Raw genomic sequence first — 25326 nt, 5'->3', positions numbered from 1 at the left:
GGTGGAATTTTGATTAACCCCTACAGTTACAGCTAATCTAAAAGAGAGAAAAATAGGGCGAGTAGCAAGGAGAGATCAGAAAGGTGAATCAGGAGATTATATTGGCCATGCAGCCAAAGAGCAGAATCTGTGCATGTTCAGGTGATAATATTTATTTAAAATGTTGAGATTGATTCTTTTTTTAAGCAGACTTACATTGAAGAATTCATGGATTTCAGTTATCCTAGCATTAAAAACGATTTTAACGAGTATGTAAGACCTAATGTTGAGAAGGGATCCATTTGAAACAAGGCAAGTAAGGTATATCCCAGAAGCGTGCTAGATGTGGGGAAATTTCAGGATGGCATTACAATATATCTGGAATTGAACACGGTTCTTTCAGACTATTCGTTACTACATCATTGAGCTAAGTGTATAAGTTTAGTGTGCTATATACATAGTAGTTAAGCAACAGGATAATTATATCACAAAAAAATTTGTTTTTCATTCATTTAATGTAATTTCTCGATTAATGGCCTACCCTAGGATATTTTAAGTGATTATGTTAAGTTTTATTTCTAGACAATTTTTGTGAAACTTTTTTTTGCCTAAAGCAGACACACGGTTTGGCTGTTTTAAAAAATAAAGAAGACATAAGCTCAAAAATAGGCCTTGGTTTTTTACTACTTTATGGCTTCAAAAAATTATCCTGAATCCTCTTGATAGTGTTTACTGCATCAACTAGCAGTAGGATTTAACATTAAATTTTCATTTTGATTAACTTAACTGCAGTTGTTTCTTAGCCGCCTCTTTAGAGCCCACTGTGGAATAAAATTAAAACAGTTTTTATGATATGACAATTTAGTCACAGAAAATGACATTTTTCTTCTTTCCCTGAATGTCACTTTGTTTTGCCTCTGAGTTCCCTGCATACACCCCATGGCTCTGGTTTCTCCTTTTCTCCCATCTATCTTTTATAGTACTGCCAGACTCATTTTCCTACAGTGGTGTTTTGGCCATTCTCTTCTCCAAAACTCTTCAGTGGTTCTCCATTGCCTCCCTCTCATCGAAGCTCATCTTATCCATCAAAGAAGGACTAGCCCTAATGCTTTATATTCCTGTTAACATTTTCTGGATCTTCTCTGCTAGATTTTTTTGTCCCCACTCTAGATTTCTTCTTCCTCCAACATAGCACTCATAATGTCCTACCTTACATGAAATTGCATATGAACACATCTTACCAATGAAAATGTTGACTTCCTGAATGCATGGACCAAGTCTTCTTTATGTTTATGCCCACTCGCCCATTGCTTTGTGCATGAAAGATCCTCAGGAAGTGTTTGTTGGTCGTCCAGTTGTACACGTTAAATATGTACATTTCATTCTCCTGGTTCTCTTACCCTTTATTCAAAGCACTGTTCACTTTCTAATTTATTCATAATTTAATCATTCTTGTTAATGGTACCATCTGTCTCCTATCTGTTGGATAATAAGTGTCCTAGTGCAGAGATCTATGTTTTGTTCTCCGATGGGTGTCCCACGCGCCGCTAGGAACAGTGCTTGTCATACCATTTGAGTGAACAAGTAAGGTTTGAAGCCAAAGGTCAGTTTCTCCGTTACTTAGATTATTGTTGGTGGTTTTCAAAGCAATAGCCATGGTGTTGGAAGAGCAGAAGAGAGGTGTACAGAGAGAGGCCCCTGAAGTCAGTTTCTGCAGCTTATTAGATGTGTAGCTCTAGGCAAGTTCCTTCCTTGACTGCTCTGAGGATCATTTCATCACCTATAAAAGGATGCTACAACCTAAATTACAATGTTTACATAAAGGATTAAATTTTAGGAAGAAAATCTAAAATTAATAGCTGATGTTTCCTGATCACTCCTAACATAAAATGACAGAGTTGGTGCTTCACAGTTTCCATCACTGTCACCAAGTAACTTCACAACCACTCTGGGAAGCAGTGACTGTTGTCCCCCATCTCCTGGGGGAACAGAATGTGCCTGCCCAGGACCAGAGAGAGCTAGGGGGCAAAGCTGGACTCTGGAGCCTATGCTTGTAACTCCCGCCTGCTGTGTATATGCCCCTCCCACCCACTACCCCTGGTGGGGAGCTCTGAGGGGACTATATTACGGACAGCATTTCTAGATCTTTCTTTTCTGCCATAACATGCTTGAGGGATGCAAGGGGCTGCCGGGTACCAGTGGCTTCCCACGGTGGTATCTTTATGAACCTGGTCCTCCCAACGTGTGAAATGCAGGGGAGTCTGGTTTGGAAATACCTGGCCCCCCCCATTGTCTTCCCCCCCTCCTGCTAGGGTACTTCCACTTCCAGGTCTGTTTCTTTTTCTCCCACTTCCTCCCCAGTAAGGCTTTTAACTCTTCGTATTTCCTGCAACAAAGATAAATGATTCTTGCATTAAGCCTGTTTTAAAGATTATGGCCTCATTGGTCTGGGAATAAATTTGATGGTTTATGGTTGTGATAACCAAGTTGATTGATCATGACAGCCTCCTCTACCTTTTTCTAATTGAAAAAGTACTGAAACTTTTAAGAATTTATGTGGAATCTGTAAATACCATTTCAAAACATAAAGTTAAATCACCAGGAACTCTTTTAATTATTATAATACAATAAACATCAAAACTAAGGAAGGCTAATCGTTTTCTGTATAAAGGAATTAGTCTTTTCAGGTATTTTCTTTGAGCATTTAAAATTACTAAACCAGGGTTAATGGGATGGATCATTTCAGCATCTAAAAAACTATCTTTTGAAGTTCCAGGGAATGGATTTCGCTTTTGAAATAGTTTGTCATCTCTTCACATGCTGAATGGGTACATCAGGAAATATTGAAATGAAAAAATAATTTCATTGGTGTACTCTAAACTTCACTGTTTTTAATTGATTGGGAAATTTGATAGGAGGCCAGAGAGAACTGGCAAAACATATAAAATTTAAAAGGAGAAATAGGCGTTTAATCTCAAGTGATATTTCAATAGAGAGATAAAGTTTATTATTTATTTTTGGTAGTTATATTGTAATGTTGAAGAACATAAGCTTTGGGATCAATCTGACCTAGGCCTGAATCTGCTCTTTTCTGCTTATTCAATCTGTGAGCTTAGACATGTTACTTAACATTCTGAACCTTGATTTTCTTTTTGTTCACTGTAAAGAAGGAACAATACCTACCTCATGTTATTGTATTACATAAGTAATATATACACAGCATCTAAGTATTACCTAATGTATTGTAGGCACTTAATGTTTGTGTAATAATCATTGACCTATACTTATTGAGATACAGTGAGGTAGTATTTGAAAATCTCTTTGTAAATAAGTAGGAAACATTTTTATGGAATCGTGTAAAATTATCAACTTGGCATAGAATGATTTTTTATTGCTAATTCATAAGTGAACTTTATCTCCTTTTGGGATGAACTCTCAACTTCTGCGCTAGTGAAGTTTTAACTAATAAAATTTTATTGCAGGGTATGGAGTAAGCATATGCTAATTCTGAGTTTCTTATATAAATTTGTATTTTTTAGGAGAATGCATAGAAGGGCTGCGGGAAAACGACTACCTTCTGATTCATTCGTGCCGTCAGTGGACAACCATCACTGCCCATAGTCTGGAGGAGGGGCACTATGTCATTGGGCCAAAGATAGAGATTCCGGTACATTATGCAGGTAAAACTCCTCTGGGGGACAAGAAGAGGGAGAAGAAGGGGGCTGGAATATGCTATTTTTTCCTCCAAGGTGAGAAAATAGGGATTGTCTGTAAACTAAGAGTCTAATGACTTCGAAAAAGAAGCATCAAACACTTTTGTGTGGTTATTTGCAAGCTCAGATTCATTTTGTCTTACTATTTCTAATTAATGCACGTAGTTAAATGCATATTCTTATTAGAATTGTACGAAATGAAAATTTTGCAAACACAAAGAGTGCCTCTGTAATCTTAGAATGACAGTCAGTATACGTAGCCAACCTCTGAACTCCAAAATCTCTGAATAACCCTGGGCACAGCTTGAACGTTGCTTTTGTGAACGACTTGGATGTCATGATTTCACAAGATACCGCTTCACAACTGAGCATTGTGGTCTGGTTTTAAAAGCATGGGATTGGAAGTTCTGATACCTGGACATGCCCCCCTTTGCAAACGTGGCATTTGGAACACAGGCCGCTGAGGTGACCTCACTGCTTTTGTTAAATCAGGACAATAGCTGCCTTCTTTCCTCACTTTGAACTCCATTCAGCTCAACGATGCCATTTAATTTTTATTGAGCACATTTTGGTCCTGGTACTATTTTAGTTTAGGATCATCTCATGGCTTGAAAATACACACACACACACACACACACACACACACACACACACACACACACAGTTTTTAGAAAAGAATTTATGTCACCCTATACTTTCTCTGGTACTTACAGTTCATTATATAAAGGATCTTGACTCTTTCTTTCTTCCTTCTTTCCTTCCTTCCTTCCTTCCTTCATTCCTTCTTTCCTTCCTTCCTTTCTTCCTTCCTCTCTCTCTCTCTGTCTCTCTCTCTCTCTCTTTTTGGCTCTTTAGTTTTTAAAGGTCTGTAGCAGCACACTTTAGTCAATTAGCTATAAAGTGTATAGCTTTAGACTGCCGTTGTGTTTTTGAGTGAAACCTCTACAAATACCCAGAGAGTTGTCCCCCAGAAAGGGGACCTTACTGCCTTCCTTCCCAATGAATGTCTCAAACAATAGCACATGGTACGTGTTCAATAAATATTCATTGAGTGAGTGAATGGTTTGGTCCCCTTTTTTATTCCTAGAGGTCTTTAACTGCCAGAATGACCCAAGGATCATTCAGCTTCTCAAAAATCCTTCTTATTCCAAAAGGATTATAAGAAAGAAAGCAATTGTCTGACCTGAAACTTTGTCCTCTAGAATTGTATTTCCTAGCCATAGGAGTAGCTTTCGTGGAAAAAGGAGGAACACAGTGCAGCAGGAAGTATTACAACTAAGAGATTGGGACCCAGGCCAGAGGTGCAGAGAAGGAGACAGATCCTCCCGGCTGCCCAGTCTCTCCTGCACATGGTCCCACAACAGGTGAGACCCACGTTGTTTTTGGCAGGCTCGAACTTCTGGTTCCTGTCTTTTGTGGAAAACTGAAAAGGAAGCTAGCTGTAAGATCATGCTTCATCAACATGCCATTTTTACCTAAGCTGCTGTGTTTTTCTCTTAGTAGATAGAGTTTTGGTCTTTCCCCCAAATCCATTTTGAATAGCTGTCAAATCAGTCCTCCCAAAGGATTGCTTTCATTTGATCATTTTCTCAAATCTCTTTAGAGACTCTAAACTGCCACCGGACTCTCTGACTTGTTGCTCAGGGCCTTCTGGGATCTGGTTCTAGTCTACGCCTCCAAACTTACTTTTCTACTCTGAAGCGTAAACCTTCCACTGTTTCCTGGACATAATTGGATTCTTTTCCATTTACACCATTCCCCAGCTGGAGTTGCCTTCCTCAGTCTTGCTCTTATCAGAGCCTCTCATTGTGTCCTGAGAGTGCAGGCGTCCACTACTGTCCCCCTGTGGTCTCCCGATGTACTTACCGGGGTATCACATTCTTTTGGCACATGTCCTCAGCCTTCATTCAGTTACCGTTTCATACGTTCACACATGTCTTCCCTCACCAGTTGGACTATATACTCCTTGACGAGTAAGACTAATTCTAGAAAACCTTTGTGACTCCTTTGGTTCTGTACACAAAAGATATAATTCTTTATGGCTGTAGACGTTCAATCTAGGGATCTCAAACTTGGCTAAATATTGGAATCATCTGGAAAGGTTTAAAAATTATTGATGCCCAGGTCCCATCTCCAGAGGTTCTGGTTTAATTGGTCCTGAGCGTGGGCTAGGCGTCAGGATTTTAAAAGCTCCTCCTGTGGTTAAATTATGCAGCCATGGTTGAGAATCTTTTGTGTCAGATGATAATATTTCACCAAATACCTGCAAGTATTTGCAAGTGTTGTTTTGAGCATACTTTTTTTATTATTAACAGTCATTCTGCTTCTACTGGGCAGAAAGCTGTGGTATGTTCAGCAGCTTACTCTTTTTTAATCTGCAAGAAAGGTAATACACTGAATCGGGAAACCATTGTGTTGCAAATGATACATTTTTAAAAAAAATAAAACTGAGGTGCCAAGAATAAAAGGAAACATGAATGTTAAGATCACATCACTTTACATGAAAGGAGGGAAAATGTATTTAAAGGAAGAAAAAAATTGAAATATAACTGTCTTAGTTCAGACCGCTATAACAAAATACCATAGACTAGATGGACTATAAACAACAGAAATTTATTTCTCACAGTTCTGGAGTCTTGGAAGTCCGAGATCCAGGTACCAGCAGATCTAGTAACTGGTGACGGCTCATTTCCTGGCTTGCAAGTGGTCATTTTCTCACTGTGTCCTCACATGGCGGAGAGAGCAATCATCTTTCCTATGTCTTCTTAAAAAGGCACTAATCCCATTCATGAGGGTTCCATCTTCATGACCTAATTACTTCCCAAAGGCCCCACCTTCAAGTACTGTCACATTGGGGATTTAAGCTTCAACATCTCATTTTCTTTCTTTTTTTTTTTTAATGAGATTATGGATTTTTTAAATTAATTTCAGGTGTACAGAGCAACGTTACTGTTAGACATTTAAACCACTCATAAAGGGATAACCCACCTCACCCCAACCTACCCCTCTGACGTCTTATATAGCTGTTCAACATCTCATTTTAAGGGATACAAACATTCATTCTATAGCAAGGACCAAATGGTTTATGAGATATTTGATAAGATCATTTCAAGGGACATACTGGGACATATTTTATTTCAAAGAATTTGTTTATTACAAGTTCAGCCTTGAAAGAAAGAAAGCATAAAGTAAATCATGGAGACCAAAAATATCATTTCTATAAGTATTTCTCTGGTTTTATTGTTCTGATTATAATTAGAAGAAACACTTATCTAAGCATGTTTTATTAATTTGTCAGAATTTCATTTAGGTTGAGATTCATCTCTCTTTTTTTGCCATGTTTGCCTTATCATTCTTTTCCCTCCTTTCCTCCCTGTCTCTCCACCGCACCCCCACACACACCCACACTTATTTTTTCTGAATCATTTGAGAGTAGAGATCATACATTCCGCTAATACTTCACTCTGTGTTTCATAAGAACAAGGATATCCTCTTGTGTAATCACAGTACTGTTAACAAATTCAGGACGTTTAATATTTAATCTATAGTCCATGTTCCAGTTTTGTCGGATGTCCCAATAATGACCTTTATTACATTTTTTTTCCCACCAGGACAGCATCGATTCTAGACCACTTACTGTGTTTCACAATCATATCTCTTTAGTCTCTCTTAATTGGAACAGTTCCTCAGCCTTCGTTGTGTGAAGAATATAGGCAAGTTGTTTTATAGAATAGCCCTCAATTTGGGTTTCCTGCTCTCCTTGTGATTAGATTTAGGTTACGCGGGTTTGGTTGATTGCTATGTACGTGATGTGTCCTTCTCAGGGAATCCCATCTGGATGCATGGGAGGTTCCTTTGCCTCTTATTGGTGACTTCATTTTGATCACTTTTGGTTAAGGTGTTGTCTGATTTCTCTGCTGTGTTATTACCACCTACTTTGTGATTACTAGAACATTTGAAGGAAATACTTTGATATTCTGTAAGTACCCTGTTCCTTCTCTAACTCTCTCCCCCATCCCCACACACCCTTGAAGAGCTATTGATGATTTCTGTCTGATTCAGTTTTTACTATGGAGGTGGAAAACCATGCATTTCTAACTGAGCTCCATCATTCTTTCTTAGATTTGTTAGTTATCATTTTACTGTAAGGAAGAGCTTTTCCTTCTCTCCCATTTATTTATTTATTGATTTACTTATTAGTGTCTGTGTGGAATTATGGACTCTCCATTCAGTGGCTTATAATATATTCCTGACCTTATTTATTTCTCAAAAATAAATTGCACAAATTATCCTCAATTTAGCCATTTGTGTATAAGCTGGCTCATGTATCTCTATGGCATGCCCTTTTCATTTTTTCAAGTGTGTCTTTATTTTTTGGATTAGATAGCGAACCATTTGTGTGTGTGTGTGTGCGTGAATATACTTTTCAGGGCCACTGCACTGTCGTATTCCAGGCAATGTGCCTCACTTTGTAATCTCTGTAAATGGAGTCCCTTGGAGTTGTGCAGTGCACAGCCTGGGCAGCCATATGCAGCTCTATTCACATATATTCTGGAAAGTAGTAAAGCTCAGCATTTTTAGGAAATGAGAATTCAGAGTGCCTTTTCCATATTCTTAATGAGAGACCTTCATAAAGTTTGTCACATGAATAGATATAATTTTATAAAACTTTGGGAAAAGATAAATATATCTTGAAGTTTTTATCAGAACTGCACTCTGATATGATGGTAATCAGAATCGCCTTATTCTGAATTCTGAAATTATTAGATGTGCTTTGAGGAGGGAGAAAAAAAAGACTTCCCTCATTCTGGCAAAAGAAGTTTTTCATTTTGGATAAAAGGCGTTTTCTTGCTATAACAAATAGTTGATTCCGAGAGGGAGAATGTGTTCAGTCAGCATCACATACTTTACTAACAGCAGAGAAACCACTCAAGAAAAATTGGCGTCGTGTTTAGAAAAGATTGCTGCTTTCATACAAGTTTTATTCGAAAGGCAGCACAGATAATTTTAGGTAAACTCTCTAACTTCTCAATGTTCCCCAAAGGGCAGAGGTTTCCTAAGAAACATACACTACAGAACTTGGAATTTGTGTGCATTCTGCTTACTCAGACCATCTAAGTTACTGCCTGGCATGTCGTCAGACAGTTACCTCACCCTGCGTGCACACCCTCGCTCCCATTTATCCTGACTTATTAAACAACAAAACATAAATCTATTTTTAAAAATCAAAAGAAAACCTAGTGCAACTTAATTATGGCCAAGAGTTTCTAAAGATGAGTGATTTTCATTTCACAGTTCACATTTCTATTCACCACATTCCTTTTGTCTCTGTAGCTCAGACTGGGCAATCAAGCTACCCAACTTGGCTACCACTAAAGCTCATGTCTCAGGGTCCCTTTTTTATGCTGATCCCTTTTAGGCCTTGTACTTAATTTAGTATTCACAATTTGACCTTTTTTTCCCCCTTTCAAACTAACGTAAAGTCCAGGCTCCACAAAACCTGAATATGCCAGTTGCCTCTGGAATTTTGTTTGCCCTTCCAAGCTCCAAGTTTCCAATCTGTCCAATAGAGATTTACCTTAGAAAATGTCAGGGAGATTCTCTGAGATGTAACTTGTGTAAATGACTCAACACTGTGCCTGGCACATGATGAGTACTAAATATATGTTACTTTCTCATGACCACCTCTTTCATGAACACCAAACCCAAAGAGCTCTCGAGAGAGACACAGCTTTGAGAAATCAAATGAATCAGAATGTGAGGTGCTCAGATATCTGTGGTCCACCAATTTGCGCCCCAGTGGAATTCTGACCGAGTATAAAAATTTAAATCATTCTATGGAGTGCTTGCTGTCATCATGGATGAACAGATTGCTACTGGAACATAAGCATCTGAGATAAACTCCAGCCACGTTTGGCTTCTATTTTTAAATCCTCATCTTCCTGCAAATCCGGTGAATCTGTAACAAGCTAAAATGATCTCAGTACTTCCCTCCTAGCTACACTATGTATAGAAATAAGTGACACTGGAGCACAAGGTTGGTAAGAATTGCTTATGAAGTCTGCAAGGCCCTTATTCATCAAGTCCCTGAATTTATATCCTCAATGCCTGTTTTTTAAAATGTGGATGTGCAGTGTCTGTCTCTCAGGCAAAATTATACTCATGTGGTATCTAACATAACCTTGAATTGTAATTACCGACCAAAGGGAAATGGCGAAACAAGCTAATTTTATTCTCCTGGGTGACCGGTTTAATTAGCACGAATCATCCGTTTACAAAAGTAACTACTAGTTTTGAACAATACTTTTTATACTTTCTCTATTACATGGAATAAAGCTAATGTGATAAATAGGAAGTCACCAAACTTTTCTTTTAAAAAGTCCTAAACAAATATAGTATGCTAAGGAATATTATTCCAGCCAGTTTTGCCAGTAATAAATAAATATTAGATAGCTAAGAAGTAACCATTTTTTAATAATTGAATCTTTAGCAATAACTAAAATGTATGCAGTGCTTAATATATTCTAGGCACTTTGTCAACGTGGCATTTTATGTTTATTTCTTCATGTAACTTGCACAACAGTCCTATGAGGTGGGTTTTATTATTATCTTCATTTTGTACGAGTATAAACTGAGGTTTAGAGGTGTTCAGTATCTTGTAATATTACACAGCTATTAAGTGTGATTTGAACCTGGGATATGTGGCTCCAGGCCTACTTCCCTCACCACTCTTCCCTGGAAAGTGCTAGAAGGCACTTTCCACATGGAAGGCATTCTAACCATCCTAAAGAAGAGAGATCTGTTAGAATAGTAAGTTGAGTAAAGCATTCACTTTTCTCTGTTTTCACAGACAGCTCGCCACTTGTGTTTGACTCTAGGGGAAAATTAAATAAATATATATTTAACATTTTTCAGATTTATAAATTATCTAAGTACAGGTGACATTCCCATCTCTGAGTAAATTGCCAGGGAAAAAAGCACAGACAGTAAGAGCTTCCAGGAGACCCTATTGTGGGAAGGAGATGGCAAAGTGTGGGAACCTGCTGGGTGCAGAAAGGCTTGGCATAAGGGACTTCTAAGAGTGACTAAGGAAATTGGTCTTCAAAAGGGCATCTCAGTGAATAAAAGGGAGGAAATTAGATTTTAAAAAGTGTGTGGGGGGGGTTAAAATTAGTGGAAAGTGAGACTGCAAGCAAGCATCAGCTATTTTTGTCAGGACTTGTTAAAGAGAAGCCAAGAAGAAGTACATCGAAGTAAAGCCTTCTAATACTCCTTTTTAAGAATAGTGGAGTCAGAAGAATCTAGTGTAGGAAGTCATTCAGAAGAGAACTGAGAGGGAAACTAGTATATAATAGCCTGGTATCTGGGAAATTGCCCTTTTTTTTCCCCTCAAGAGACATTTGGTACTCTCTCCCTCTCCACTTCTTTACTTAATGATACAATTTTTGTAGCTGCTGTAATATAGTGTTTGTGGCCATCAGAGGTTAGGTGGATGTATCTTTCACACTTGGGTATTCATCCTGATATTTTAACTCAAAACAATGATAAAGAAATTATGTGTCTACCTTTGATAGAAGAAGGACTGAAGGGTTGTTACTTGCCTTTGATACAGCTTTCTAGTCTCACTTCTGCATGCTTAAGAATAATTACCCAAGGAAATTTGAATGATATTCTTGATGAGAGGATATTAGGAAACTATTTTGATTTTGTTAATGTGATGCTAGTATTATAGTTATGAAGGAAAATACCCTTATTTTTTAGAGAGACACACTAAATTATTTAGGGGGGAAATGTGATTAAAACTTACAAAATACTTCAGCAAAAATTAAATAAATAAAAATAACATAAAAAAATGACAAACTGTTAAAGTTGTTAAGTCTAGGTGGAGGATATATGGGTGGGTTTTCATTACCCTAATTTTCTCTATGTTAGAAATTTTTTGTAATAAAAAGGGAAAATTGACCCTGACATAGCAACCAGTGGCACAGTTAACTATATTGTAAAATGTTTCACTGGTATTCTTACCAAAACCACTCTACCCCCATCCTTGAATCCCATTTATACTCTTAAGTACTCTCTGTAAGGGTGAAAATTCACCTTTGTCTGGGTGGTTTTGTTCCGGTTGGAAGTGTGTGTGGAAACAACCCAGTTAAAACTGAACTCAGGAAGAAATGATTCAGTTTTCACAGCATGGTGGAAGCGTCCAGCAAGTGGCCTCCTAGGCAGACTTGACTGCTCACAGCTCTGGCTGGTTTCCAGGATCTGCCCCAGCTGGTGGTAGTGATTTAAGTATAAAGGGGGAAAGAGCTGTGTGTATGTAAGATTTGGAAAGAAGGAAATTTTCTTTATTAGCTTCTTAAAATAAGAGCTTTATGGGAGATGTGGAAAGGGGAAATATGAGCAAATACAGTGGAAAGGTATTTCGTGTCATACTATGTGGCTTTTCTTGATCTAGAAACTTGTAAAGTAACTTTAATAAAAAATTTGAGAATCCCTTAATTGCTATTTTCACATGTCATCCGGTTTGCTCTCAGAATCCTTGCAAATCATCTACAAATAGAAAACCTAGGATCAAGAAAGTAAAACAAAAATTCTGGCAAAAAACACAGATGGTGTTTGGGGTACAAAACTCCTAGGCTGCTGTTTTCTGTTTCTTTTCTACTTGTATGATGGTACTGAATGGAAAGTTGGTACTTGAAAGGGATAACTCTGGTTCTAGTGTAATTTAACCTATGAGATAATGTGAGTATCATCAGATGGAAAGTTTGAACAAGCTTCCTGAAACCACACTGTTTATGGAGTGTTTATAGCATGGATGGGGATGGGCTCACCTCACTTCATAATTTGATTTCCATGTTGGATTTATACCTCCAAGAAGTAGTGTGACCTTTTTAAAAGGTTCCCTCTCAGCTTTTAAGAATTGCCTTGAGTTTTTGTATTTGTTTTTCTTTGCGGAAAACAGGCTTGACAATGACTTCCAAAACTGATTTCTGTACTGGTAAAACTTCCTGAAGTCCCTCCCCTCCATTTCTTAGAATTGGAACCACTTACCTTTATGAGTCACTCTCCAGTGAAATCGTGCACTGACCTTCTGTCAAACCGCTTACCCATCTGGGTAGTTGTCAGGTGTATTTGAACACAGAAAAGCAACAGACCACGTGTACCATGCAAAACTCTTCTGACATTTAGGGCAAGAGGGAAAATGATTCAGACACTTCCGTGTGCGGTTTTAGTAAGGTAGACATCACCAGGGCCTCCAACTTGTTAGAACTGGTTTATATAACATCATGGGGTTTGTCCCTCATAGTGAGTCAAACCAATGAGTGAGCGTGAGACACAGAGCTTTTGTTTTCTAGGCGTTAAAACCCATCTTATGTAAATGACATGCAGTGGGCACATATACATTTGAAATATGCCATTTCACCCTTCATGTCTTGCTTTTCATGAGTTTAATAGTCAGTTATGTTTTTTGTTACAGCCCTTCACACCATTTCATTGGCTTTCTTACTTCTCCTAATGAAGCCCGACACTTTGGGTGGGAATTTTAGTTTTTTGTCCACCTCATGACGTTTCGTCTTTGCCCCTAAAATAATTGTGTGCCACTTCCCATTGATGCTATCCTATTTTCCCGAAAATAAGATCTAGCTGGACAATCAGCTCTAATGTGTCTTTTGGAGCAAAAATTAATAAAAGACCCAGTATTATATTATGTTTATTATATTATACCCAGTCTTATAGTAATAAGACTGGGCCTTATATTAATTTTTGCTCCAAGAGATGCATTAGAGCTGATTGTCCGGGTAGATTTTATTTTCGGGGAAACACGGTATCTCCTCCAACCCTATCGAAGCTGCTCCCCCTTTCTATCTATTCTCACCGGGTCTCACCTGCTCCAAAGACCCAAGTACCTCCGTTCCTCCTCCAGTCAGTCGTCTGTGCTGTTGTCAGGTTAGTTTTTCTCAGCTGTGGCTCTGTTATTGGGCTACTGGCCTGGACTTTTTAGGGGCATCCCCCATGTGAGTGCTGACTCTTGTGTCACACAGGGCCCTTCTGAGGCCTGGCATCCCCTGGGCTAAGAGCACTGCTCTCCAGGAGACACCCCCTGGGTGCCAGCCCCACTGGGCAGTTCCTTGTTCCTCAGGCCCCACCTGCCCCGCCTGCCTCACTCCTTGCTCTTTCTAGTACTTGGAGAACTCACACATTAGAGTCACCAACCAGCTGCGAACTCCTGTCTCAACACCACCTTCCTCAAGAAGCTTTCCTAATTTCCCACACTCTGGATCTAGATAAGGTCCTTCCCCTTCCTTCCACTGTGGAATGCCTGTAACAGTTTGGGCCCAAGAGTGTTCAGGGTTTGCTCTTATTCTCTCTCCTGAAGGCTCCTTGAGGACAGTCCTGTCTCTCACAGAATCTAGCACAGGTTTAAGGATTCAGTCCATATTTTTGACCAACCTGAAACTGATTCATCTTTAAAGGACAGATGTTTTTGGTCGGTTTACAAAGATGCCTGGAGAAGTCTGGTGTCTGGTTCTCTCACAGCAGGCAGCTGCAGCTCTAAGCTCCTGCGTGGATATGAAGAGCACTAATTGGGAGTACTCTAATAGAGGCACAAACAAGTCCCTTGAACTATGAGTAAGGAGAGGTCAGTTGTGTCTGGGAGTAGGAGGGAAGGGCCTTCAGGTAGACATGGGAGCAAAGGGCATTCCAGACAGTGCCAGCTTGAACAAAGGTTTGGATTGTGGGTAATAGTGAAGATCATTTAAATGGTTTGTGGGATAGAGGGGGAAGGAGTGTTTAGAAAAGAAGGTTAAAAACCTAGCTTGGATCAAACGTGAAGGGATTTGAATTCTAAGATGCCTAATGGGAACTGTAATCTCTGGGCCTTGGGTGCCCCTCACATAATCTTCATTTTAAAAAGATTACCTGAGGGCGCCTTTCCCCCACTCCTGCCTTCCGTACTGGTTTGGAAGGGAGGATGGGAAGAAGGTGAGAGAAACCCAATAGGAAGTTGTTGAAATAGACCTGATGAAAGATAATGAAGTCATCCTGAACTAGGCTGAGGGAAACGCTGATGAGGTAAAAGTTGATATCTAAATGCAAGTACAAAGGGGAACCAAAAAAAAAAAAATAGTCCTGAAATTTTTTTTTTGTCCATTTTTTAAGGAAATAAACTTTTTTTTAACCTACCAGGCATAGGCACTTGTTCATGCTCACTTCTAATGGCGTTAATTTATTTCTACCATTTTCTTTTATGCTAAAGCACTCTTTCCCCCTAAAATACATTTGGTCAACAAAATAAAATCTGTCTGAAAGTAAGTGAATAAGAAAGTAAAGATTCAGGTTTCTTTTAAAACCCTTTTGTGATTGTTTGGGACACTCAGGTCCTTTAGTATAAGTTCCCGCATCGTCTCAAGTACTGGAATTCTAGATTGGCAAAAATGCTCTTATCTTTTTAGTTCTTGGGCCTTTCAGGTATATCAGAGATAGTTGTTCCTTAAAAAAGTGTGTTTGTAGTAAGGGATCAGGTTATAGAACAAAATATATACAAAAATCCCAAGCTCTAAAAGATTGATACCATAAAGATTGAATAGCTTTACCTATATTTTGACAATTCCTTGTTGCCTACATCCAGTAGGAATTCTTTGTTTTGTGCTTCAAAATCTAGGAAAGTTTGATGAATTGAATGAGTTAGTCTGGTTATCTATTTTCAATAGTATGATAAAGAAATTACTCTGTGAAGGAGCATATATGTATTATAGGTTGACTTGTTAGGATCAAAACATCTGTCATGGAATTTGTCACAATTCTTAACTCTGTTACTTCCTTATTTAAGAAAAAAGAATGATAGTTTTCTTTCTTTAACATAGACCAGTGGTTTTCAACTAAGTTTGAACAATCAAGTTGCTCACCCAGGTTGAGAGTTTGCGCCTCTCTCCCCATCCCCGGGACATAGAGCAACAAACATCTAGAGACATTTTTCATTGTCACATGAGGGAAGAGGGGGCTACTGTAATCTGGTGGGTAGAACCAATGATGCTGCTGAACACCCCACGATAACAAAGAATTATCCAGCCCACAGTGCCAGTGGTGCCAAGGTGGAGAAACCCAGATATTTATTATTTTTATTCCTGTCTTTATTATTATTGCTAATCAGTTTTATTTTCTGCTACATTATCAAAAAAGTTCTTTTTTGGACAGAGGCTTTCAGACAGACATTGTCTAGAAAACCAGTGTCAGAGTTGATTTCTAAAACCCAACAAGCAGTTGCCCAGACTGAAAAAAAAAAAAAAGAAGAAAAGAGTTGAATAGTTTGTGAATTGACATTACTTTCTGCACACACTGCGTGAGACTGACAGCAACCATGTGTATCATGGCAGAAAAATTCAGGGGGCAGCAAAGGAGCAGTCTCTTTAGTTGCAAAGCTTTTATCCTCCAGGACTATCCTGATTCTTTTCTTCTCCCTTTATATTAAAAAAAGGAGATCCCTGTAAATGTCTGGAGTAAACAGATTTTGAAAGAATTGAAACATTTTAAACCTTGCCTGCCCACTTCAGATTGCAATACTCGTCTACATAATATATGGTTCTTAAAGTGCTGTTGAAATTAAGAATTTAGCATGGTGTATCGGTGTGGAGTCAAGATCTGGGACCTCCCCCCTCCCTAACACCACTTCTCTTCTATTGCTAATTCTTCTTCCTTCCCAACATTTTATCCACAGCATTTTTATTTATTTGTTTGTTTATAACTTTGGGCAACTGCATAGAGAGAACATATCTAGAAAGGAGAGAATACATTGAAGCAGTGTTGCTGTGTCTGTAGCTATAGTCAGACATTGACTGAATAATTGAATGCCTACTAGATGCAGGGCAGTGGTGCGAAGGGCCGGGGACACGTGGAGAGGAGGGAACGGTGGCGGATGAGACCCACAATAGTGAGTACTCGGGGAGCATCTGCTATTTGGTGGCTGGGCCGCTGCGTCACACTGAGCCAGGATCTCATTTAATTGTAGAAACTGTTCCTTTTTAGATGAGGAAACTGAAGCTTTGGGGTCTTAACCAAGGTCCTCCAGTCAGTAGGTGGTGAAGTAAAGATTCAGGCTCAGAGCCGTTCAGCTGTGAAGTCCGAGCGCTCGGCCTACCGCCTGCCACCACAGTGGCCAGATCACAAAGTTCTCAGGAACCTTCTGGGTTTGGTTTGTATCCTGTCAGCAGGGAGCTCACTCCCGTGATATTATATTTGTGTTTTAGAAATAACCCTGTGGCAGCAGGTGGAGATGGCCCTTAGTGACTAATGAATTGCATAAGGAAGGTGGAAATAGCAGATAATACATTCCATTGTTCCTTGGACAGCTCCCGAGTTTCTCACGGGCAGATTTGGTGAATCATGAAGAGAAGGATGTCATCTCAGGTTTGAGAACGCAGTCTGATTGAGGCTTTAATTGTTCTTTCTGTTTTTCCCTCTTTCCTTTACCTTTGCGCTTCTTGTCAGCCATAGACACACCAAGTGTTCTACTCATCTAACAGGAAAAGCTTACACATTCCATCGGAGCTGTGAGGAATGGTCGTCTTTGTGTTTCCAGGGTGGTAACAGGTTGGGGAAAGAGCAGCCCTTGTCTTTGAACAGTAACTCTGTGTCTGAATTAACAGCTCAGGCAACTATAGAAACTTAAGGACTAGAGATATTGACACTGGACTACCAAATTGCTGGCATATGTAACTTCACTTCACCGCAGCCCTGCTCCCCTCCTGAGTATACACACATACACACATTGTTGTACAGCGAGTGAGTGGTCTTTTTTGTGAGGTGGTAGAAAGAAAATCAAATGGCTCATTTTCCCTGTTGCAGGAACCATTAAGAAATTATCTTCTGTATGATATTGTGGTTTGGGTGAGTTCCCACATGGCTGCCATCGAACATGTTGCCGTGTAGAGGGACGATGTCCACTAGTGCTGCTGGTATCCAGTCATCACCCGACCACTGTCCTCATGCTTGACCAGTTGGGCATCGCCACACTGGCCCAATAGTAATGCTAGACGTGAATGACATGGGCTCCAAGGTGTTGAGGTGGCAGGAGCCATGTTGGATCAGCTCTGTGATTCCTGGCAAAGACTCGAGTTCATCTCTCCCTTCCTTATGGCAAAAACAAATAACAACAAGGTAGTACCGATTTCGTTAGAGTCAGGAATCAGGTGAAGGATCCCCCCTTTCACCTCTCTTCTTCTGTGGCTGTCTTATTCTGTGTGGGTTGCTTTAACAAAATACCATAGACTGGGTGGCTTATAAACAACAGAAATTGCATTTTCTCACAGTTCTGATCTTGTTCTGGTAAGAGCTCTCTTCCAGGGTGCAAATGGCCGGCTTCTCACTGTGTCTCACGTGTGTCCTCTCTCACATAGGGAGCTCTGTGGGGCCCGTCTTATAAATACACTAAGGCCATTCATCAGGGTTCCGTCCTCAGGACCTGAGCACATCCCACATGCCCTACCTTCAAATGCTATCACACTGGGCTTTAGAATTTCAACATATGAATGGGAGGGGAGTACAAACATTCAGTCCATAACTGTAGCCTAACAGCTTGAATTTTCCTCTCCTACTTGAAACTCCAGTATGTACTACAGGGATACCAAAATGATGACCAACAGAAGAAGTTCATTGTCCTGGCTCAACCTCGTAGGGACTATCTTATTTTCTATATATGTTGCCTAACCTTTCTATGCCTCAGTTTTTCATCACTTATACGGTGGAGATAATACTACTATCTCATATGCTTGTCCGGAGGCTAAAATGAGCTTACAACTTACACGCGTAGAAGAACGTCTAGCATATACTGAGAACCATGTCAGTATTCTCTGCTGCTGTTGCTGTTATTTTGTAGTTGATATAGTAAGGCAAAAAATGGAAAGGAGATTTCAAACATTGGAAAGGAAAAGAACAATATGATATGATTTGTCTCACTAGAAAATCCAAGTAAATCACTTGAACCAAAGATTATAATTAATACCAGAATTTAGTGGTCAGATGTAAGATTAGGTTATAAAAATCAAAAATGTTTCTAGTACACTAGAAATAACCAAGTGGAAAATGTAATTTTTACAAAGTAATACACAGCAGCATCCAGAATACATTTTTATTTCCCTCGCAAAGATCTTTCTTCATGATCTAAATGAAGACAGTTAAGCAGTGAGATGTCAACCCATCCATTATTTGGTGAGACAAGTGATTCTTTGTTGGCATGTGAAAACATGTTAAATGTTATGTATAGATTGTTTTTAATATTTAAAATGCTTCTTCTACCTTTATATGGAGGATTTTATTTATAGATTTCCTCCAAAAATCTATTTTGAGATATCCTGATTAGTTTGTACCATACTTTTAATTCAGTCAGTTGTCTGAATATGATGAAGTATGATGAGACAGTTTTCTTAAGGTCATTGTCCAGATCTTCTTTTTTTTTTTTCAAATTTAACTAAATACTTGCAAACCGCCTGTCAGAAATTAAGGTGCCTGGCAGTACATGTGTGACTGCACAGCGGTAATTGTGGTAGTTCTTACTCTGAGATGGCCGTATAAAGTGAGCACTGTATCTTAACAAAATCTATTTGATGACTTTCCAAACAAAGTAAACATAAATGGGATTGAAGAGCCAGACATGTACCATTGCCTTTCTTTAATCTATTGAATATTGGAATCAATTCCAAATCACTGGATCTTGCTTCCAACCATTGCCTTTAATCAAATGATTTCCAGTTTGCCTGCCTGTAGGGTGGGCAGGATATCTCATGACAATGCTGGGTGTACATGAGACCTAGTTCAAGGAAAAGATTACTCCATCTTGCAGCTTTGGAATGTATTGGGTTTCTCAAGTGATTCTTGACTCAGTCTGAGTGAGTAAGATATGAGGTCTCCCAAACTCCGATGAAGCTGTGAAAACTCCCCACATAGCGTGGGATTTGCAGGCCCACCAGTATTTAGATTTGCTCTTTCAAGTGTACAGACCGTGGGCGGGGTGCAATGTGTTTTAGACTTTTGAGTCAGAAGTCACAGATTCTAGCACTTGCCTCTGGAATTTACATTATCAGCTCTATAACCTCAAAAAGTGCCTTTATCCTTTCTCAGTTCCAAAATTTTAAAAATAGTGATAAGAATATTTGTGAATATTAAATATATTGAATAGAGGAGCTTTGTAAACTATAATGAACTGTCCTTTTGCCCAGCATCATTTTTAATAGATCTAGATTTTCCTGGTCCTTCATATAGTTAGCACCTCCTTTAGGAAGAAGTGGGTGTCTCTTGTGCTTAGAATAAATGGTGTTCTAAACATTCTCACCTTAAATCCTACTTTTAGAAGAGCTTTGCCCTCTTATAAGTCTCATAACACTTTATTTAAATCATGTCTGGCACTTCAGTATATAAAATGCCTTTTATATGTGTCTACTGCTTTATTGTAAGCTCTTGCATATAGTGTTTCATTTATCTTTGCATTCTTCACAGTACCTTGCAGTGTGCCAGGTACATAGTAGACTCTTAAAATGTTGAACAATTGAATACATGAACAAGTATTAAATTACATGTCATTTACCATTTAGAGTTGTTCTCAAAGGCACATGTTATACAGAAAATTTTTAGAATCATTCAGACATTTTCTTTTCACCTTTCATTTTCTTTACTTTTTTATGTTCCCTTATCATATATCATGTATGATATATGATACGTATTTGTCCAGAGGTACTACTTAAAGTTAATGCAAAGTTTATTTGCTTTTGTTGGAGCTATATTGTTTTGCTTGAATCTAAGGAAGGGTCTGGCATAAGGTGAGTAATTTATTATTATTATTATTATTATGAGTTTGGTTTAAGCTAGCAGTAGAACATTAGATATTATGTGGGCACATGCCATCAAGGAGACTATCACTTGTATGGGAGGTGAGAGTTAAGTCGTTGATCCATGAACACATAGCCTTGTATCTATAAAACCAACCTCAAATTAAAGGAAGCACTCTAATTATTGTACAGAGCAAAAAAGTGGGGTTGTATGTAATGACAACACAATGTATGAAATTGGCTAACTGCCCAGAATAGGAATTTATGACCTCCCATGGTGACAGAGTGTCACCTTTCTAACAACTACTTGAATGTTCCTCACGTCTTTGAAGACTAGGTGTGAAACATCTGATAGGAAATGCATGGTGTGAACACTGAGTTTATGTTCTTTAGTGGGAGCTAAAGCATTTCACATCTGAGAACTCAGCCCAGCCTCATCACTGTTGTTTATAAAAGCTGCTGAAATCACACACTAGGTTTTAAGCATCAAAGCTCCTAATCAGTCTGTTTGCAGGATAAAATGTATATATGCACATTGTCCATCAATAATAAACACTATGTTTGCATAGTTTATTCAGGTGATGCCAATGTGTTCGTTTTGCCAAAAATTCTTATCTGTAGCTTTATAAGATCTTGAAGACTGAGTTACAAAAATAATTATGAGACTTCTCATAAATGACATAAATCTGGTTCACCTTAAAGCAGATGATCGACAATTAGCAGGTTCATATTATCTCTGAAGGTTGAAAACAGTGAGGATGACACATCGTCATTGTGTCAGTTGACACAACCAACCTTAGTGACCTCTTTATGGAAATATTTGTGGGCAGCTAGAGCATATTGTGTGACAGCTGTTCCATTTTGGCATGTTATTTTCAGGTGGCTCTGCTTACAAAGTTATGCCCTGAAGACCTGAAAAATTCACTTGTTCTCACCGTTTCTTGTCAGAATCTTCTTGGGAAAATGTGAAGGAGGAGACGATAGAGATCTTTTTCTCTTTTCTTCTATTATTTTTATAATTTGACTAAACCAGAAGTGAGAGAAAGTCCCTTTTATGTTCTACACCATTTTCCGCTTGTTTCTGTGAAAGTGTGTTCTGTTCCCTGGAGAACTCAGCCAAGGAGATTAGGAAGTGATGAGCCCCGCAGGAAGTGCCCCTTATCCATTGTCCCCTTTGATTCGTCCCCCTGAAGAACATGGCTGTTGTCAGTGGGCTGCTTTGGACTTGGAGTTCCACACTTGTCTTGTTCCAATCTTGTCTGCTGTGTCCCAAATGTCCCTTGACGTTCATGTTTGTTCCATGGTGGTGGAAAGACATCCTCTCTCTCCAAATGGAACCTAGTTTTTACCTAAGTACATAATATTTCCTTGTATTAAAACATGTGTGGTAAGACAGAGTTGAGTTTTGACATTATAAACAAGACATGTTTATCTTCCAAGTTGGTAGAACAATTTTGTTCAGGCTATTTGACTGCTTAGTATTTTCATTCTCCAGTTGAAAATAAAAATTCAGATCTTTATCTACTTTATCAAACATGTTCCTTCTGCTAACTGCTAGGATAACTTCTGTAGAAGGGAAATTGGCATAAAAACAGTAAGAGTAAGAGTGAGGGTGAGAGGAGAGAGAGATCTGTAATCAAAATGAAGCTGCCTGGGAGCTGCTGTGTCTGTGTCCCCCTACTGAAAAAGTGACATGACACTCAGTTTTCTGCAATAATGACCCATGTCCTGTTCTCCAGAAGTCCATGGGGGCCACCTTGTCTATGTGACAATTCTGACCTCTTGCCCCATTTCCTGGTAGAGCAAACACAACCCAAATCCAGTGGCCATTCAGCTCACTAGGCCAGTTTAACCAGTATTCCCAGTTTTGCTGACATTGCAACACCACCCTAGAGAGCTTTGTGGTGTGTTTTTTTTGTTTGTTTTGTTTTTTGTTTTTTTTGTGGTGGTGAAGACAGAAGGCAGGTGTGGAAGCTTCACAGGGTGAAACTTGCCCCTTTATGATGACTCACTGGGTGCCACTCTGGGTGTATATTGTCAGTACCCCTTGCTATGAGGTGATTTGCCCTCAGAGGTATAGCTCCTAGGGCTCTACTCATACAATTATGTGTTTAAACCCCCTGGACACATTCCAAGGGGGTAATTGCTCCCTACCTTCTAGAAATCAATTGTATTAGGTGTGTCTCTTCCCAGGCTGACTGTTCTGTGTTACCTGTCTCAGAAGTAGGATGCAGATTTGTCCAAGAGTGCTGTATGTCACAAAGAGGTCTTGAGTTTTAGAAAAGAGACTACTTCTTTTTATGTGTCTGTTTGTGATTCTGATAACTTCAAGGGTGGTTTAGGAGTAAAGATATAATTCACTTTATTAGTATATAATTTGTTGGCAATAAATGTTCTTTGTGTCTGTGCATTATTATATATGTGTATACATGTGATACACACACACACACACACACACACACACACACACACACACACACGAGGTCTGACAATTAAGTTTGCGAACTCATCCTAGAAAAAGTGTTACATACCTCATTGCTGAATATCACTACAGTCACCTTCAAAGTACTCCCTTTGGGAAGCTATGTACTGATGCCAGTGCCTAGTCCACTCTTCAAAGCAATTTTGGAACTCTTTTTCTGGAATGGCCATCAGAGCTGTCATCGTATTACCCTTGATGTCCTGAGAGTCATCAAAATGTCTTCCTTTCAATATTTCCTTTATCTTCAGGTAAAGAAAGAAGTCATTGGGGGCCAGATCAGGTGAGTAGGGAGGGTGTTCCAATCCAGTTATTTGTTTACTGGCTGCAAACTCCCTCACAGACAGTGCCTTGTGAGCTGGTGCATTGTCGTGATGCAAGAACCATGAATTGTTGGCGAAAAGTTCAGGTCGTCTAACTTTTTCATGCAGCCTTTTCAGCACTTCCAAATAGTAAACTTGGTTAACTGTTTGTCCAGTTGATACAAATCCATAATGAATAATCCCTCTGATAATCAAAAAAAAGTTTAGCAACATAGTTGCAACAAGTTCACGAACTTAATTGTCAGACCTCATCTCTATGTGTGTGTGTGTGTGTGTGTGTGTGTAAAGGAATGTGTGAAAGGATGGTCACCAAAATGTTAATGCTGGCTGTCTCTAGGTAATGAGATTTCAACTGATTTAAAAAAACCAACCAACCAAGACCCCACCTTTAACCCTGTTTTTTATATCTAACAGCTCTTCAACCAATCATCTCTGCTCCTTACCTCTTATTTCCCTTATAACTCCTTGTGGTCTGACTTTTGTTCTCATAACTAAGGTCCTTAGTGCACCCGACTTTATACATAATGGACATTTTTCAGTCCTTGCTGGACCTTCCTGCCACATTTGAGACTATTTGTGTCTTTGTCCTTGAAATTCTGGACCTCTGAAATTCCAGTACATCACCACATGCTCCTGGTTCCTCTCCCGCTCTCTCAGTCTCATTGTGACCCTCCCCTCGGTACTCAGTGTCACCCGTCCTTGGCCCACTCCTCTCCCCCCCGAGGTGTCCCACTCTAAAGTTACCCCCTTAAACCTGCTCTTCTCCCTGCATCCTGTTCGGTAGCATCACCACCCAAGCCAGTAACCCGGGAGTCTTTCCCACGACTTCATCCCCCACATCATGTGATTACAAGTCCCACTGATTTTATCTTCTCTGCACAGCAAATGTGTCCTTTTAAAAAAAAAAAAAATTCTCCTGCCCTAATTCAAAACTGCCTCCAGTTTTGTTCCCCTAAAATTTGCTACCCACACAGTAGCCAGAGACGTCCTCAGTATTTCAGGAACACAGTATTTTTAATTTACCCACCTTACGCCTTTGCTTTAAATCCATTCATGGATCTCCATGCCAGCAGGAGAAAGTCAGTATGACAGAGCAACACACTGTGACCCGGTCCTGCCTGTACATTTCTACAACACATGTGGTTCCCCCCATTCCCTTGGTCGTGCTTCCTCTCCACCTACAGTGGTCATCCATCAGCTAGGAAGCCTCACAAGGTCCCATGTGTTCCTGTAGACTCTGTCGCTATGTTGTATGCCCACATTTATGATGGTTTTCCCCAGTGGATCCTGAATTCTTTGAGGGTAAGGACCGATTTCCCTTTGTTTCTCAAGTACCTGTCAGAGGACCTGACATGTGATAAACAGTAAATCTTTTGAACCAAGGATGTGTTTACGTAGTTTGAGTTGCTAATAAGAGTTAGGGTATATAAAGATTGTAAACAACAGGTAGTTTGAACATAACTTTAGCATTCGTAGTACCTTGGCTTCTATCATTGATTACCAACCCAAGTGATGAAGGACACAAATTGATTGAGCTTGAACAGTTTGAAGCGGCACACTCCAGTTTTAAGCCTCCCTTGTTATATGCACTATACGATATTTAATTTATCTTGAAGTTTTAAATACAACGCAAATAGAAATTTAGGAATCATAGGGGTGTGGCTTATACACTGAGGAACATTGGCTTAAATAATTTCACAAAACGTGATTGTAAATGTTGGGAGTTATACCTATGGTAAAAATTAATCTTATACTTTCATAAAGCATGTCGATATAAACTGTGTGGCAAAGTAGTGTATAAATTATCAGGCAGTGGAAACTTTTATGATGTTCTTCATCTAGCACCAAATAAAATTTTGTCGTTAAGTACTTTCTGATGGTGCTTATAGCTCCTCAGCTCAAAAGGAAGGGTTACCCCGTTCATCCCTCAAATTTCACAGTTCAAGGAAATGAAAGACACGTGCATTTAGTATCAGACTCAGGACTGGCATCCAGGCCACTGTTTGCACTGT

General features: G+C 39.2%; 1 protein-coding gene across 3 annotated transcripts in view; it reads left to right on the top strand.

Moving 5' to 3' along the window:
- GAREM1 (GRB2 associated regulator of MAPK1 subtype 1) overlaps nt 1-25326 on the top strand; it is a 182046-nt gene that overhangs the window by 64737 nt on the left and 91983 nt on the right. For all 3 annotated transcript variants that reach the window (XM_033087331.1, XM_033087330.1, XM_033087332.1), the window contains exon 2: nt 3519-3659. In XM_033087331.1, coding sequence (XP_032943222.1) covers nt 3519-3659 — 141 coding nt within the window. The remainder of the gene's footprint in view (nt 1-3518; nt 3660-25326) is intronic.

Source organism: Rhinolophus ferrumequinum, chromosome 19, assembly GCF_004115265.2.
Source record: "Rhinolophus ferrumequinum isolate MPI-CBG mRhiFer1 chromosome 19, mRhiFer1_v1.p, whole genome shotgun sequence".
In the NCBI taxonomy this organism is placed as follows: domain Eukaryota; kingdom Metazoa; phylum Chordata; class Mammalia; order Chiroptera; family Rhinolophidae; genus Rhinolophus; species Rhinolophus ferrumequinum.
This window is presented reverse-complemented; position numbering and strand designations above follow the sequence as displayed.